The sequence below is a fragment of the Serinus canaria genome, chromosome Z (assembly GCF_022539315.1).
Source record: "Serinus canaria isolate serCan28SL12 chromosome Z, serCan2020, whole genome shotgun sequence".
NCBI lineage: Eukaryota > Metazoa > Chordata > Aves > Passeriformes > Fringillidae > Serinus > Serinus canaria.
Genome location: NC_066343.1, coordinates 12,339,770 through 12,355,473, shown reverse-complemented (window position 1 = coordinate 12,355,473; position 15,704 = coordinate 12,339,770). Strand labels below are relative to the sequence as shown.

The 15,704-nt window shown below is 48.2% G+C and overlaps 1 protein-coding gene across 1 annotated transcript in view; it reads right to left on the bottom strand.

Moving 5' to 3' along the window:
• Window positions 1–544: 544 nt before the first annotated feature.
• The window catches only part of LOC115485572 (serine/threonine-protein kinase PAK 3-like), a 132,801-nt gene continuing 117,641 nt past the window's right edge, over window positions 545–15,704 (bottom strand). Inside the window, exons 3-11 of the mRNA XM_050987304.1 lie at window positions 9,172–9,433; window positions 7,339–7,402; window positions 6,602–6,650; window positions 5,721–5,833; window positions 4,940–5,057; window positions 4,157–4,256; window positions 3,561–3,757; window positions 2,101–2,238; window positions 545–748 (exon numbers count right to left, since the gene is read on the bottom strand). Of these exons, the coding sequence (XP_050843261.1) occupies window positions 668–748; window positions 2,101–2,238; window positions 3,561–3,757; window positions 4,157–4,256; window positions 4,940–5,057; window positions 5,721–5,833; window positions 6,602–6,650; window positions 7,339–7,402; window positions 9,172–9,433 (1,122 nt within the window). The 3' untranslated portion in view covers window positions 545–667. The remainder of the gene's footprint in view (window positions 749–2,100; window positions 2,239–3,560; window positions 3,758–4,156; window positions 4,257–4,939; window positions 5,058–5,720; window positions 5,834–6,601; window positions 6,651–7,338; window positions 7,403–9,171; window positions 9,434–15,704) is intronic.

The following is a 15,704-nucleotide window of genomic DNA, read 5'->3' as shown; positions in this document are numbered from 1 at the left end:
CTCCGCCCCGGGCAAGGCCGGGCCCGCTCTCACCTCACAGGCGCGGACAGCTCGGCACCACAGGAGACCTTCCCGAGCACCCTCCCTGATCTTTCTGCTTTCTCACTTGAGCAAGGCTCTCTTTCTACCAAAGACATTGCATTTAGGGATCCAATTCCAAGTGGCAGGAACTCAAATGCTCTCGAGTCACAGCTCAATGCCTGTATCTGCACAGGGTGTTTGGGCTGCCCCACTTCTCCTTTGCTTTTTTCCTGCAAATGCCATTGCCTTTTCTGCCTCAACTAGAAATACCACAGTTAGGCAAAAACCAGCCAGCGGGCCCTATTCCAAAGGCAGTATAGTCTGGAGAGAATGAATGAAGAAGAGCCTTTCCCATTTACAAACTATACTAAAGAAGCCATTTATGTGACTTAGCACCAGTAAAAAACAACTAGTAATTCAGAAGGGGTCAGAAGAAGGGGAATCTTCCAAATGAGTTGAAGTTTCAGAAACTTTATTTAATTACTTTTTTTAATAATCATAATATATAATCCTCTCCTATAATCCTAATCTATAATCCTATTGTACAAAACTCTTCAACAATCCTACTCTAGAATTCTACTCTACAATGCTACTCTAAGTTGGTTACGTAGATAACATCTTGACATAAGTGTAACTTTCTCATCTCCTAATTCTTCTTCCTTTTCTTGACTGAGTTGATGACTTCTGACAGGATGGATGCTGGCTTGGCTGAAGTCACAAATGGATGCTGTCCACAGGAGAAAAAACAAAACAACAAAGAACGGTGAACCAGGACTTTCCAAGCTCAGCCCTTCACAGACTCAATCAGGATTCCTTTGGGTCATAAAAAGACCCAGAAAGTAGAACGATGGGACCATGTGCTCCCCAGTTGTCATGTGCAGGACCTTGCCATCACAGGCAAACCTGGCCCAGAATGCCACCCATCTCTTTATTGTGACGGCTTCATCTCACTGGGATTTTTGCCCTGCCAGGGCTCTAGACATGGTGCTTTCTGTCCCTGAGGTTTCTTCCTTTCAGGAAACTCCAATGACTCACATAGGTCCCTGTCTTTGAAAGACAGGCACTGTGCTGATTTCCACAGGGGGATAGAACAGTGTCTCCCTTTCCATGCCCTGCCCCTCCTGTGCTGGATGACACCTTCCTTCCCATCAGGGCCAGCCCAGTGACACTGGGTCCTGCAGTTCCCTCTCTGCCAAAACCTGGCAGTGACCCTGGGGCAGTTCCCCTCTGCTTGAGTGTGCCAGGCAGCAGATGGGGCTGGGACAAGTCCCTCTCAGCTGTCCCTGTTTGCATGGCAGAAACCTCTAAGGGTGGGCTGGGGAGCACAAACCAGGGCCCCTCAGAGGCTCAGAGTGAGCCCCCCACAGCCCCTCCTGCCCACAGCCAAATCTCTGACTGCCAGGCCAGGACTGGCTTCCTTGGGTTCCTTCACCATCATTTCATGTCTCTGTAACCTCATTGCTCTACTTCAATTCTTTTGCCATTAGATAAAAGTGAACACCCCACTAAATTACAAAACAGGACGACAGAAACAATCAGAGGACAGAACACTTGTCCTGTCAGGAAATGTGGATAGAGGTGGAGATACGCAGCTTAGTGAAGAACAGGCCCCAGGGAGAGTTTTTTGCCACTTTCCAAGACTTCAGAGTGGCTTTGAAGAAAGCAGGGGACACGTTTTTTAACAGGTCCAGTTAGAATAGGATGTGGGCAAATATTTTTAAACACAAAGGAGATCTAATCAGAGCAGGTCTAAGGAAGAACTTGTCTACTCAGAGCATGGTGCCACCCTGGCACAAGTTGTCCCAAGAGCTTGTAGGTGCCCCCTCCCTGGAACCATTCCAGGTCAGGTGGCAAAGGGCTCTGGGCAATGTGATCTCTTTAAAGATGTCCCTGCTCATTGCAGGACACTTGGACCACAGGACCTTTACAGGGCCCTGCCAGCCCAGCCCAGTCTAGGATTCCTCACCATTTTCATTTGGAGGTGAAGAGGAAAGGGGACTCATCTGATGCCTTGGACTTCAGTGGAACAGGAGCCCATCCCTCGGACCCTATTTCTCCTGCAGCCCCTTCACACTTTACCTGCAGGAGCTCCTTGGCAGACCAGCGCTCTTCCTCGTCTGTCTGCAGGCAGCAGCTCAGGAAGTCGAGCAGCAAAGCTGAGAGGAGCTTGGAATGTTGCAGCTTTGGGGTCCCTACTGTGGCTATCAGGCGTTGAGCCTGCAGAAAAAGGAAACACAAGGCTCCCCCTGCTGCTTTCACATCTCTAGGTGGTCTCTACAACCTCTTTGTTTAACCTCTGCTTTTCAGTGGCAGTTTCTGCCCTGGCAGAGTCCCAGAGATGACTTTCCTTTACCAACCAAAACCTCAGACCCCAATGCAACCACAGTTTTTCTACCATCCCACAGATCTTGCCTTGGCAGCTGATTTCATTGACTGACCTAGTTAGTGGGAACTACATCAACAAAAGCACGTTTGCATCTCTGAAGATTCACATCAGCTTTAGAGGCTTTTTGGAAAAGGGACTTTGCTATGGGAACTAATTTTCAAGGATTAGTACATGAAAGGTATCTCTGCAGTACTTATTGGTCCCTTAAGCACTCGTGCCATAGAACTCATCAAGCTTTTTGTGTTGTTCTTGAAAACAATGTTAATTGGAAGAAGGGAAATCCATCAGTTTATCTCCAGGTAAGGAAACAAACATTTACAATCTCATATTCAATACAGACACATTAAGATGACTGCACAAATGTATTGGGATGAAAATGCCTGCTTGGGCACACAGGAGCCACCTGCAGCTCTGTCTCTCAGCAGTCTGAAAATTTCTGCTTCCCATTATGTGGAAAAGAAAAATTGTCATGGTCAAAAGAAGAAGAGGTGCCATCCCTTTGGTAACCTTCTGCTCATTTGGCTCCTCAAGTCAAAACATTAATGGTAGGCCCATCTCAGAAAGTGCCAGGAAACACTGGGAGGTTTTGGCAGGCTCTCCGCATCCCCAGGCTCTGGCTTGGTGACGTGGAGAACTTGGCTTGGGCTAGGAGAGAAACACGGTCACTCAGTGTTTCAGCAGCACTGCACAAGAAGCAGAAGTGACTCTGTGGCCTGCACACCTGCATGCCCAGGTTTCAGGCATGTTTCCCAGTGAGAAGAAACTGCACAACGGGATATGTTCTTCTCTAAAAACCACAGTTTTAGAAACTTTGTTGGATTTGGGTTTCCTTCTTTCACTTCTGGAAAGATAACAGCAATTCTAAGATGCTTGTTTCCTGTTACTGGGGCCATGTCCACAGACAAAAGAACTGGAACCATTCATAATCCAAAGGCAAGTGTTGCCTGAGAATGGAGTTTGTTTGCATGTGGCAAGGCCTGAGTTCCCCCACTGATGCAACCAAAACTACAGCAGATGCTGATGTGTTTCAGGGACATTCTTATGAGGGGACCTTGGTGGAAATAGGCAGATGGCAATGGGATTTTGTCCAATGGCACGCAGGACATGGGGCAGGTGAGAAAGACAGCGGGATCACAGAGTATTTGCTCCTTACCGAGGCAGGACTTTGGTTGCAGTAAGGAGGTTCTCGTTCTACCATTTCAATTCCCACAATTCCAAAAGACCAAATGTCCACTTTGGGGCCATATGGTTGACCTGTCACCACTTCAGGCGCCATCCACCAAGGAGTCCCAGCTACTGTGCGCCGTCTGCTCTGCTCAGGGGTGAGCTGAGTAGAGAGGCCAAAATCAGCTGAGGAGAAAGCAGAATACTGGTTTTATTTTAATTCTGTACAATTAGGAAACCAATGAAAGAATTCCCCAGTAGAAGTTTGAAATGTGCTGCTGAACCTCCTGGCATTGGTGACTTTAAAAATCTCCCCGTTTTTTCACTGCTTCCAGCAGTGGGATTTTGTTCTTTGGAAGCTTTTGACTTGTAGATCCCTCCCTCTGGAAGGGACACACACAGAGCAACACCACTCTTGACTGCTTGTTCCGTGTCATACCTCTGTACATGTTGCAACCCTGCACCAGCTCACAGTGGGTGTACCTGCACTGCCACCAGCACAATTTGTGGGGAGCTGGCCGTCACTCAAAGCAGCCCCACCGCCCACATCCCTAGAATGCTGCACCTGACCAAGAATATACTGACCCAACTTGACAGAGCCGTCAGTTCTGAGAAGGATGTTGTCGCTCTTCACATCTCGGTGGATCACGTGGTTCGAGTGAAGAAAATCCAGTCCTCGCAGGCACTGAGAGAGAAAACAGAAACAGGAGGGCAAAAATTAGTGATGTGATTTCATCACACAAGAAAGGAAACAAAGAATCTAAAAGATTCCCTTTCCCCAGGGGAATGGGGAGTAGTGGCAGAACACAGTGCCATTGAGAGGAAGAGCTTGCTTCTCCAGCACTTGCAGAGCAGGACCTTTCTAAGGAAAGGAATGTCAGCTTTTAAAAGAGCAACAGCACCTGCTCTTGTAGACTGTCCCCTGCAAACCAGCCAGGATGACTGTTGCTGCAGTGGATGTGCTCAGAAGCAAACAGCATTTTAGCTGCACTCCTATTCTTTTTAGCTGAGGACTGAGCAAAACGAGTCTCTCTTTTTTTCTTTGCTGTTCATTTCAAATCCTGCCACGAGCACCTTTGCTTTCACAGGCAAGGAATGCAGCGATGACAGGCAAAAGTTTAGGAAGATGGAGAACAGCAAATACAAGAGGCAGAGCAAGAGTACAACAGCAGCAGAAGATAAGAGTACAAGCACTGAGTACAGGGAGTGCAGGGGCACTGGCAGGCATTTCACTTGAGATGCTTTGACTTGCCCATAGCATACCAATCACACAGAAACCAAGCTTGGCACATGAAATCCCTCCAGCTCTGAGCCCGTTTCCCAGACAATCCTGCCCAAGCCCTCAGAAGCACAGATGGGATTGCTGACCTCCCGACTGATGGCTGCAATCTCATCTTCAGACAGGAAGGTCTCACTGATGACATCACTCAGGGCGCCTCCGTCCATGTACTCCATAACCAGCCAGACTTCCTCACCCAGAAGGTAGCTGAAAGAAGGAAACAAGGGTGTGGAGATGAACATGCATGGCTACATTGAGTTTTTGCTTCCGGGTTTCTTGCTTCCAGTCCCTTTGGGACTAGGACAGAATACAAGGAATAGACATTCCCTCTCAGCTGTGTACATTGTTTGCAATCTGTGCAGTCTGGAGGAGAAAGGCACAGCTGTGAAAAAGGAAATGTCTTAGATGGCCAGCAAGTGAAAAGTGCAGTTTAGTAACAGCCCAGATAAAAACCTTTCAGGCATGGTGTTCCTGGAAATAAGCACGTAGTCTTCCTGGCATGCATGGCAATGGCAAAGAGGGGCAACAATCTAAGGGAAATCCACTTTAGGATGGTTCATCAGCATTTAAGAAACTTTAAAAAATCAATCCCAAAAATGTGAAGGCAGTGAAGTTCAAGGGTATTGATTTAAGAAGATACAGCTGATCCAGGTTCTGAATAATTTTGGAATAATTTTCAAACTAGATGTTCCAGGGAAAACTCATGCAGACAAGATGCACTCTCTTCTAATTCATTGGAGATGAACAGAGAAATATTAATAAATAATATTTAACAGCTCTACCTCCTGCCACTGACCAAAGTGGGTTTTTAACCTCTCATGTTTGCTGTATGTAATCGCACATCCATGGGATAAGACCATGACCTCTCACCTGTCTAAATAATTCACAACACTGGGATTCCTATTCCTCTTCATGATCATGATTTCATTAACAGTTAGTTGCTTCCTCTGCAGTCCTTGAAGGTTTATTTTCTTTATGGCCACCTAAAATGACATTGAAAATCAGTAACTTGAGAAGCTGGTGGCACGAGCCCACAACACACATGGAGTGAGTGATTTTGCAATGACACAGCTGAGCTGTGCCAAACTGCCTTGTGATTAGGCCCTGCGGTAATTAGGAACTGACATTCCAACAGCCCATTTCTCTGCTTCCTTGGGGGCACTTACAGGACCCATGGGGCCACTGACATTTTGCCTTGTCCATTTGATAAACGTGGTGTCTCAGCTATCAGCCCCAAAGCTCTGACCGTACTCTCTGCTGCTTTGCTGGGATTCAGAAGAAGTAATCCATGCCTTAATACTCTGTGGATAGATCTTGGGCTATAAGCAGGGCTTAGGGCTTTTAGGGACGCCTTGCAGATCTCTCCCTACGTGCAGTTCCCAAGTGCACACTGCAGGTGGCTAAGGAACTACCAGTAACTTTCAGATGTATTAGCTGGCAGCCAGAAATGAGAATTCAGGACTCTGAAGCTGTCGCCCCAAAGAGCAGGGAGGTGCTCTAAGGCACCACCTTCATTTTGGCAACGGCGAGCAAGTGAGCACCTCCTTCTCTGGAAGGAACCGCTGCCCTCCGTGCCTTCCTTCCGGCAGCTGAGGAGGACAAGTCCCAAATGTATTTCGTGGGCTGGCACCAGTCTGTGCTTCTTGGGCCTTTTCAGCACAGCTCTACCCAAAGCTCCAGCCACAGCTCATACCCACCAGAGGGGAAAGCCCTCAAGAGCATCAGAGTCTGCAGGGGCTGTTGACATTTACCTCTCTTCCTGTGGCATTGTTAAGTGCTCTAACCACATGACCAAAACTCCTAGAAACAAAACACAAGCAGAGAAAGGAGAAGCCGTTTAGCTCCTAGAGTGAAAGTTAGCCCATTTAGGAGATCTCTGCTGTAAATGTCAAAAACCTGCAGGATGCAGGAGGACTTTGCCAGAAGGCAGATGATGCATTTTCTTCTCAAGTGCATGAGCACTGGGCCTGTTCCTGCAGCACTGGGGTTCAACTTCTAAAGGGAGTTTATTCTTTCCTCTTGCATTTCACTTTCTAAATGGTGGGTTCCTATCCTGACCATAGAGTGTTTCCTTCTGCAAACCAGGGGAAAGAAATGTTCCTGGGAACTGTTATCTCACAGCTTTGATAGGGGGTAGATGTTGCTCTTTCTGACAAGCAAGTTTCTTCTTTTTTCATTAGTGGGGCAGCATGATTTTGAGACATACAAAAATGCTAAAGAAATTAACACAGAGCTGTCTCACACTTGAGAGACAAGGACATCTTCCAAGTCCTGTTCCTTGATGCAGGCAAGACCTTGGCAGCATGGAGGTGTCTCTGACAATGCCTTCTAAGCACACACACAAATTCTGACCAGCACTGAGAGATGGGACAATCTATCCCCAGTGTGTGAACATGTTTGCAGCTGGCCTGACATCATGCTGGACAGACATTCCACCAGAAAAACACCTGGCCCATGGTTGTGCAGGAGTAACTGTGGTTGAACTCACCCACTGCCAATATGTTCCTTTTCAGTGTAGTTCATTGCAGGATTTTCCATATTCACCATTCTCCCTGAAGGAAACAAAATGCAAGATGCTGACTTTAAAGCAGAGATCCCAGCTTCCAGGAGATAAAAAAGGCAGCCCCACTGTCTCTGGGCTCTGGGCCCTTTTGGTCAGCTGGGTAACAACAATCCAACAGCAATAGGACAGGCAGCCCTGCAGTGCGGATGGCTGGCACAGAGACTGATTTTGTACAGTCCTTTGAAGAGTTCTCTTGACAGGAAACAAAGCACCGGGAGATGCATTTCCAGGAGAGAAGGACATCTTCTCCACCTTTCAGCAGTTTGTCAAAAGAATTCCTTTCTGTTTGTAAACCAGAGCAGCTCATATTATAACCAAACCCAACGGGGCTTTCAGCATCAGGACCCCCACCTGTTTTTGAGAAGGCTGAGCTCAAAGGTGCCCCTCTCCCAGCTAAGGAAGGCTCCAGCCTCTGCAGTCCCACCAGCCCTCAGGGACAGGGCAGCTAACACAACAAGGCTGGCAAAGCCCAAGCATGAGCACTGACAAGCAGTGGGAAGAAGCCACAGCCAGCCTGAGCCCCGTACAAGCTGTTGCCCCCATTCAGAACACAACGGGATGGGCTTTGAGATCAGCCACCTGAGGTGCAGATTAATTCCCTTTTTGTCCCAACAGGTGATGATAGACACAGAATCCATGGGGCTCTGGTCTCAGCCCCACCAGGTTTTATCTGAGTGCACAGCACTGGCAGCTCTTACGGGCAAGAAGCAGACTCATTGGGTTGTGCTGCAGAATCACAAAGGGCTTGATGTGTAGACACTGATCTGAGCAGGGCTTGAGCCCAATGGGTAGGATTTTAACAGTCATGGGAAAGAGTGGGAATCAGGTATGACAAAGTGCCATGGATCTGAGGAATATACCGTGGGTGGGCTGGAGGCTCTCTCCTGAGAAATGCCTGCAGTTTATCTGACCACTTGGATGTGTCTCTTGGACACATCTTGATAAGCATAAAACTAGAAGAATAAATACAGGTTGTTATAAAAGGATCTGTTTTTTCTTTGGGGGCACATGGAAAACACCTCCTGCTCTCTATTTGTCCGGTAACCTGATGTTCTTTCCAAGTAGTTCTTATTGACAAAAATATAGCATTCTCATAAAAATAAGCTGCAGATGTAGTAGTGGTAACAGTAAGTCATAAAAATGGCATCAACAAGATGTGGGGCAGAAGGGCCCCTTAGGATGAAGAAAAACCAACTCCAGCAAAAAAACCACAGGCCAACAACAAAAAACCCCAAAACACAACAAAAAAAACCTCACAAAAACAAAAAAGGCTACCATAAAAAATAAACAACACAGAAACACCCCACCAAAAAAAAAACCAAAACAAAAAAACCCAGCCAAAAAGACAAAACTCAAAACCCAGTCAATTTCTTTGAAGTTTTTTTGCTCTGATGACTGGTTGGAAGTCAGGAGTCTAAGGGGAATTTAGGAAGCTGAAAATTCTGTTCAGTTTGGCCACCAACACACAGGACTTGCCTAGATCATTTGCTAGGTCACAGCCTTCTGCTGATCTAAGAACAATCCCTGCTTCAGCCTTTAGCAGAGAGGGAAGCTCAAACAAGCCCAAGCCAGTCCCAGGTGCCCTCAGAGGCAGCAGGAACACCCAGAGCGCTCTCTCGCTGCCTCGGAGCACAGCACTTCCTCTGGGGAGTCCTAAATGGCCCTGTGACACCAAACTCTGGAGGAGCATTTGGTACAGCTATGCTGACACCTGCACACAACACACTGTCCCTCAGACAAGATACACACCAGACGTACCCAGCATCTCCAGGTACCTCTTCTCAGTCTGCTGTTTCGGAGAGACAAAGGAACTGCCCGAGCTCGAGTTCCCAGGTTTGACAGAAGGGCTTCCTTGAGGTAATGCTGCTGCGGCAGCAGGTTCAGAGCCCATGATGTGCTGGTCCTGTAGCACTTCTGCTGGGCACTGTTCCTGTGCCTCACTCTTAACTTGGGGCCCTTCATGGCCAGACATTCGCTGGAAGTCTTCGCAGGCTGCCCGGTGAGGTGTCAACACTTGCACCTAAATGAAACAGAACAAAGCAGTCAGAGACTACAGCTTGTCCCTGTCAGCCAGGAATCACTGACTGTGAGGAAAGAGAAAGAACAGATTGACAGGAGATACAGACAGCAGCTTGCTTCAATCCCCCATCTGGGTCACCATGTTCCTCTGTAAAAACACCTCAAGAAACAAGGAGAGCAGGAACAGGCCAGCAGGAATCAATTTGGATGACTGCTGGCCAAAAGGCCAAAGGATAAGTCCAACCATCCAGGGCAGCAGTGGAGATTCAACACACCAGGAAATGTCCTTCAAAGTGACTGTAATACACACTACAGCAGCATGGCACTCAGAGGCATCACCCCACTCCCTGCTGCTCTGCACTGGAAAGGCAAGATGGGTAGAAACCACCAGTTTGGTGACTGCAGTGACTGCATCCCTCTTTCACTCACTTCCTTTTGTAGAGACTGAGGAAAGCATTTAAGTTTCTCTCTGATGATTTTCATTTCTTCCTCCAGCCTCTTCTCCCTTGCCTTGATCCTAGTCTCAGCTATCTGAAGCTCTGCATCCAGCTGTTCCTTCACGTTCTCTAAAAAACAAAAGAGAGGATGTTTTGTGAGTGGAGTGGCTGCCACTCTTTCACTCACCTGCTTTTGTTGATCGCTCCTGTGCTGATGGAAATTCTCCTCTTGAACTCTTCTCATGTCATCCTTGTTCTTTCTCTTCACTGCCATGATGTCACTCTGAGCTTCGGGCAGCTCTGCTTGTGCCTCTGCCTTGATGTTCTGTACACACAAATGCAGAGCAAGTGACTGGGAGCTGCCATCAGGCTCAGCTTTTTCCTCTTGCAGCCTCAAAATCACATTTATTCAGCCACTTCTTTCTTCCTCCCTACCCACATCTGCTTCCATGTAACCCTCCTGTCCCAGTGCTGTTCTCTGCAGATTCCAAGGCTCTGTGCTTCCAGTGCCTGTGGGACTCCTGCCTCCTCAGTCCCAAAAGCTCAATTTTTTGCCCCTCTTCCTGCCCTTCCCTCTGTCACCTGGCCAGTCAGGCTTACCTGGCCATTCTCCTGTGGCTCTTCCACCTGCTGCCTGCACTGCTCTTCCTGCTCTTGGGCTGGGAACAGCTCTCCCTGAGTCTGGCATGGCATCTCTGATGAAGCAGTGTGCTCCTGCTCTTTCTCTAGAAGGACCTGCACAGAAAGCAAGAGAAAATGGGTTTCAACTTTCCATACAACCTTTGTGGGCCAAGACTCAGGGACTGATGGGCTCTCACGTTCCCAAAGCACTGTACTGCTGCTCTGCTGGGTCATTCTCTGCCCAAGGGCAGGCACAGATTCCAAAGTGACCCTGGCCCTACAATCAGGGGCCACCTGGGACTGAAGCTCCAACAGCCTCTCAGGCAGCTGACAGGGAAGGTGTGGCATTTCTCAAGGGTCTGGTGAGGGCCTCCCTCTTCTTCTGCCATGTCCAGTTTGTCTTTCAGTGGTGACTGACACCCTGCCCTGTCACACAGCTCCATCCTGGCTCTGCAGGTGGTTTCCTGCGTGAGCTCACCCCTTGTGAGACACACTTCTGGAGCTCATATTCTCTTCAGGCCTGCACCAGCATTTCTGTTTTTCTGACATCTACACTCTTGTTAGAAAACCTGGTCATTCACGAGATGAGGATGCATGCAAAGATCTCTGATGGAGGTCAGAGAGCCTCTATGACCACCTCAGTATATGGAAGAGAACCAAGGTGTTTCTTCTCCCTCTGCTGTCAACTGAGAATTCTGACCAGCAGTAAGAGAGACTCTCCTAAGGCCCCATTAACAAAGGCACTTACACAGCCCTGGGGAGGCCAGTAAAGAAAACCATGTGTCATGTAATGCATGGCATGTATGACCAGAGTCACCAAACACCAGCTAAACACGGAATTGTTCCACCTCTCTAGGACAGGCAGAAATTTAAAGAATTAACTGGGGACTTCAGGACAGAAGAGGCCAGAGGAGGAAAACAACTCTGAGGGGGAAAAAAACATCCTATCTGGAGGGGAAACATCTCTGCCTGCTCAGAATCGGTCGAGGGAATGTGTCTCTAATTCTCTCCTGAAAGGGATGCTTTAGGTGACCTTTGCACCTCCAACTGCCTTGGACCAGAGTCGTGAAGGTTCAATTATGGAATGTTACATGGATAGATAGATAGATAGATAGATAGATAGATAGATAGATAGATAGATAGATAGATAGATAGATAGATAGGTATATAGACAGATCTCTATACTATAATCTCTATTTTCTGAACTCTGTATTGCTACACACATCAAAACTTGGTGGCCATTGCCACGCTCAGCAGCAATCCTGAGATTGCTCTCCAGTTGCTCAATAAAGCACACTCTTGGGGAATCTGGAATGTGCAGGTCCTTATGGAAAGTGATCAGACCCAGAGCATTGCACTGGGAACTGCACTCTTTGTGCATCTGTGCTCGAGCAAGTTCTTCTCTTGGACTCGATCACACTGATGGTGCTAAAGTGGCTGGAATCAGAAATAAAGCCCAGCCCCTACCAGCTCCTCTGATATCTGAGGAGCAGCTGGAATGCAAGGGCATTGATCTCCTGCTCAATTCCCAAACAAAACACACACTGATTCCCTTGTCTACAGAAAGTCACAGGCACTCTTAAGTTCAAGGTGATGCTGGCAGGCCTGGAGCCACAAAAGCTCCTTCTGCACCAAGATCCCTGCACCAAACAGTGTGTTCTCATGCCAAAATAGTGCAATCCCCAGAAGAGACATCTTGGAATAAAAAAATTGTAGCAGTCCTGAGTTCTGTAAAAGGGCAGGAAATAAAGAGGAAAAGCTGTTTAGTTGGGAGAAAAAGAAAGTGAACAAGACACTTCCTCTAGCAAAGCAAAAAATCACAATAAAAAAAGGAGGAGAAAGCCAATTCCAAAAGTAGGTAAAAAATTTGCGTGCACAGAGGAGATACTGAAGACACTATATGTTAGGAACGACTCAAGAAAACTGCAGAACATTTCCACAAGCCAAAACACCTTTCCAAAAAGGGAAAAAAAAACCAGAGACTTTTGACCTCCAGCAATACTACGTGTGGCCTTGGCCATAACACCGCAGAAGCCCAGACTTAGAGCTTCCCAGACAAGCAGCCAGAAGCTCAACCGCAGCCCCCAGCTCTTTGGTGCCCCAGCATGACAGGTCCAAGGCCAATTTCTTGCTGCCACTTCCTGCAGAAATGGCTATGTCCTTCAGGACTCCAGCACTAATCATCCTCGGCCAGCAACAGCAAGTGTTGGCTGCTCAGAAACTTACACCTCTGCCTTGCACTAAAGACAGCATCACACAACGGGCACTTACTCTCATGGAATGAGCAGCCTGTGGTGTGACCACAGCTGGATGCTTGTGGTGTTCTTGCTCATTTTGCTCCTCTTTGGCTTCTTCAGCAGGAGCAGAGGGAGGCAGGGGAGAGATGGATCTTTGTCCTGTCACCTGTGGCAAGAGAGAATCATAGGGATAGGCTGTTACCTACAGCTTCTAACCTCATTACCGCTCACATCTACAGCCATGTCTGCTACGGAGAACTCATCAACTTGGTTGGCAATGGCATTCTAAGTCACTCCAACCAGACTGAAATGGACCAATTCAACAGATCATTATATTACGGAGAATTCAATATTCCTCCCTGTCTGCTATCAGCAAGCAACGTTGTCTGTGCAAAACACAGCTTTTAGTTCTTGAAAGATCTGAAATGGAAAAGTAGGAATGAGCCAGCAAGAAATTTGTGATTGCAGAGGTAATCATGGAAAACTAGAAAGGGTTAAGAATCCCTTTCGGTCCATGATAAGGGCCAGAAAACAGTGCAGAAGCATCCTTGCTTGCTGGAAAATAGAAAATGAACAGGACTTTTCCTCCTAGGAAACCAACAAACAACGAGATGGAAGTGTCAGCTCTGCATGTGTCTAAAAGACTTGGATGCAGAGAGCAGATGTTTGGAAGGGAAACAGCCCTAGTGGTGAGCACGGTCATGTAAGCATCTAAGGAAGTGTGTTTGAAGGTCCCTCACAAGCCTCCCCTTTTCCAGGCTGAAGCTCCCGCAGCACCTCCTCACTGGCCTTGTGCTCCACCCCTTTACCCAGATCCCGTGACCTCTGCACACGCTCCAGCCCCTCCATCACTTTCTGCTTCCCAGGGGCCCACAGCTGCACACAGCACTCCAGCTGTGGCCACAGCGCTGCCCAGCACAGGGCGATGCTCACTGCCCTGCTCCTGCTGCCGCACTGCTGCTGACATAGGCCACGATGCCACTGGCCTTCTTGGCCAAGGACCACAGTCTGCCTCATCTGCAGCTTCTCCAGACCTGCAGCAACCCTGACTCCTTTTGGCCCATGCAGTTCCCCAGCCACCAAGTTGATTTGACTTCAAATTCATCATCCAGCATTTCAAGATCGGCTTCCTCTTCCATGAAATGGCCTTCCTTTTCTGAGGAACACAAGACAGCAGTCAGAGACTTGCAGCTTCACCCCCACTCCAGGCTCCCAGGCACTTGCCAAAGCTGCAGACTTCAGCACAAAACTGATCCATAGAAACATCTACTGTTTACCTCACAAGGAGGCTTCGGAACTCCGCGGTTCCTTTCTCTGGCCACACATGACAAGCATGGCTCCCCACAGCTTCATGGAGAACAAAATCATTTCCTTGCAGCTTAGCAAAAGCCAAAAGGCAGATGGATCAACAGAGACTTTACAAGAGAGGAAAGACTCCAGAAAACTGCAAAATACTTCCTCAAGCCAAAGACACCTTTCCAAAAAGGGAAAACAAACCAACAGAGCCCTCTGACCTCCAGGACTACCATCCTTGGCGATAACACCGCAGAAGCCCAGAGATGGATCTTCCCTGAGCCAAGCAGCCAGATGTTCAGCTGCAGCCCCCAGCTCTTCAGTGCCCCAAGATGACAGGTCCAAGGCCAATTTCTTGCTGTCACTGCCTACAGAAAATGGTTACGCCCTTCAGGACTCCAGCACTCAGCATCCTCGGCCAGCAACAGCAAGTGCTGGCTGCTCAGAAACTTGCACCTCTGCCTTGCACTAAAGACAGCATCACACAATGGACACTTACTCTCTTGGAATGAGCAGCCTGTGGTGTGACCACAGCTGGACACTTGTGGTGTTCTTGCTCATTTTGCTCCTCTTTGGCTTCTTCAGCAGGAGCAGAGGGAGGCAGGGGAGAGATGGTTCTTGGTCCTGTCACCTGTGGCAAGAGAGAAGTATTTGGGGCAGGCTATTACCTATCATTTATAGCCCCGTTTCTTCTCAGATCTACAACCACATCCTCTATGGAGAAGTCATCAACTTTTTCTTGGCAATGCCATTCTATGTCACTCCAACCAGATTGAAATGGGCCAAATAAACAGCTCATTATATTGCTAAGAATTCAATATTCCTCCCTGGCTGCTATAAGCAACTAAGGTTGTCTCTGCAAAATGGAGCATTTCTTTTTAGAAAGCTCTTAAATGGAAAAGTAGGAAAGAGCCAGCAAGGTTTTTGCTATCGCTGCTGCAGCCATAGAAAAGAAAAAGGGTTCAGAATATTTTCCAGTCTTTGACAAAGTCAAAGAAAAGTAGTTCAGAAGCATCCTTGCTTCTGGAAAAAAGAAAAAATGAAGAGGGCTTCTCCTCCTAGGAAACCAACAAAAAACATGATGGAAATGTCAGCTCTGCATGTGTCTAAAACTCTGGGATGCAGGGAGAGGACGTTTGGCAGGGAAACAGCCCTTGTGGTGAGCACTGTCATGTAAGCATCTAAGGAATTCTGCTTGAAGGCCCCTCACTAGCCTCCCCTTGTTCAGGCTAAAGCTCCCTCAGCACCTCCTCACTGGCCTTGTGCTCCACCCCCTTGCCCAGATCCTGTGCCCTTCTCTGCACACGCTCCTGCCCCTCTCTCACTTTCTGCTTCCCAGGGGCCCAGAGCTGCACACAGCACTCCAGCTGTGGCCGCAGCGCAGCCCAGCACAGGGCAGTGCTCCTGCTGCCCCACTGCTGCTGACACAGGCCACGATGCCCTTGGCCTTCTTGGCCACCAGGCCACAGTCTGCCTCATCTGCAGCTTCTCCAGACCTGCAGAACACCTGGCTCCATTTGGCCCAGGAAGCTCCCCATCCACAAAGTTGCTTGTTTGACTTCAAATACACCAGCCACTATTTCCAGATGGCCTTCCTCTTCTGAGCAACACAAGACAGCAGTCAAGGACTTGCAGCTTCACCCCCACTCCGGGCTCCAAGGCACTTGCCAAAGCTGCAGACTTC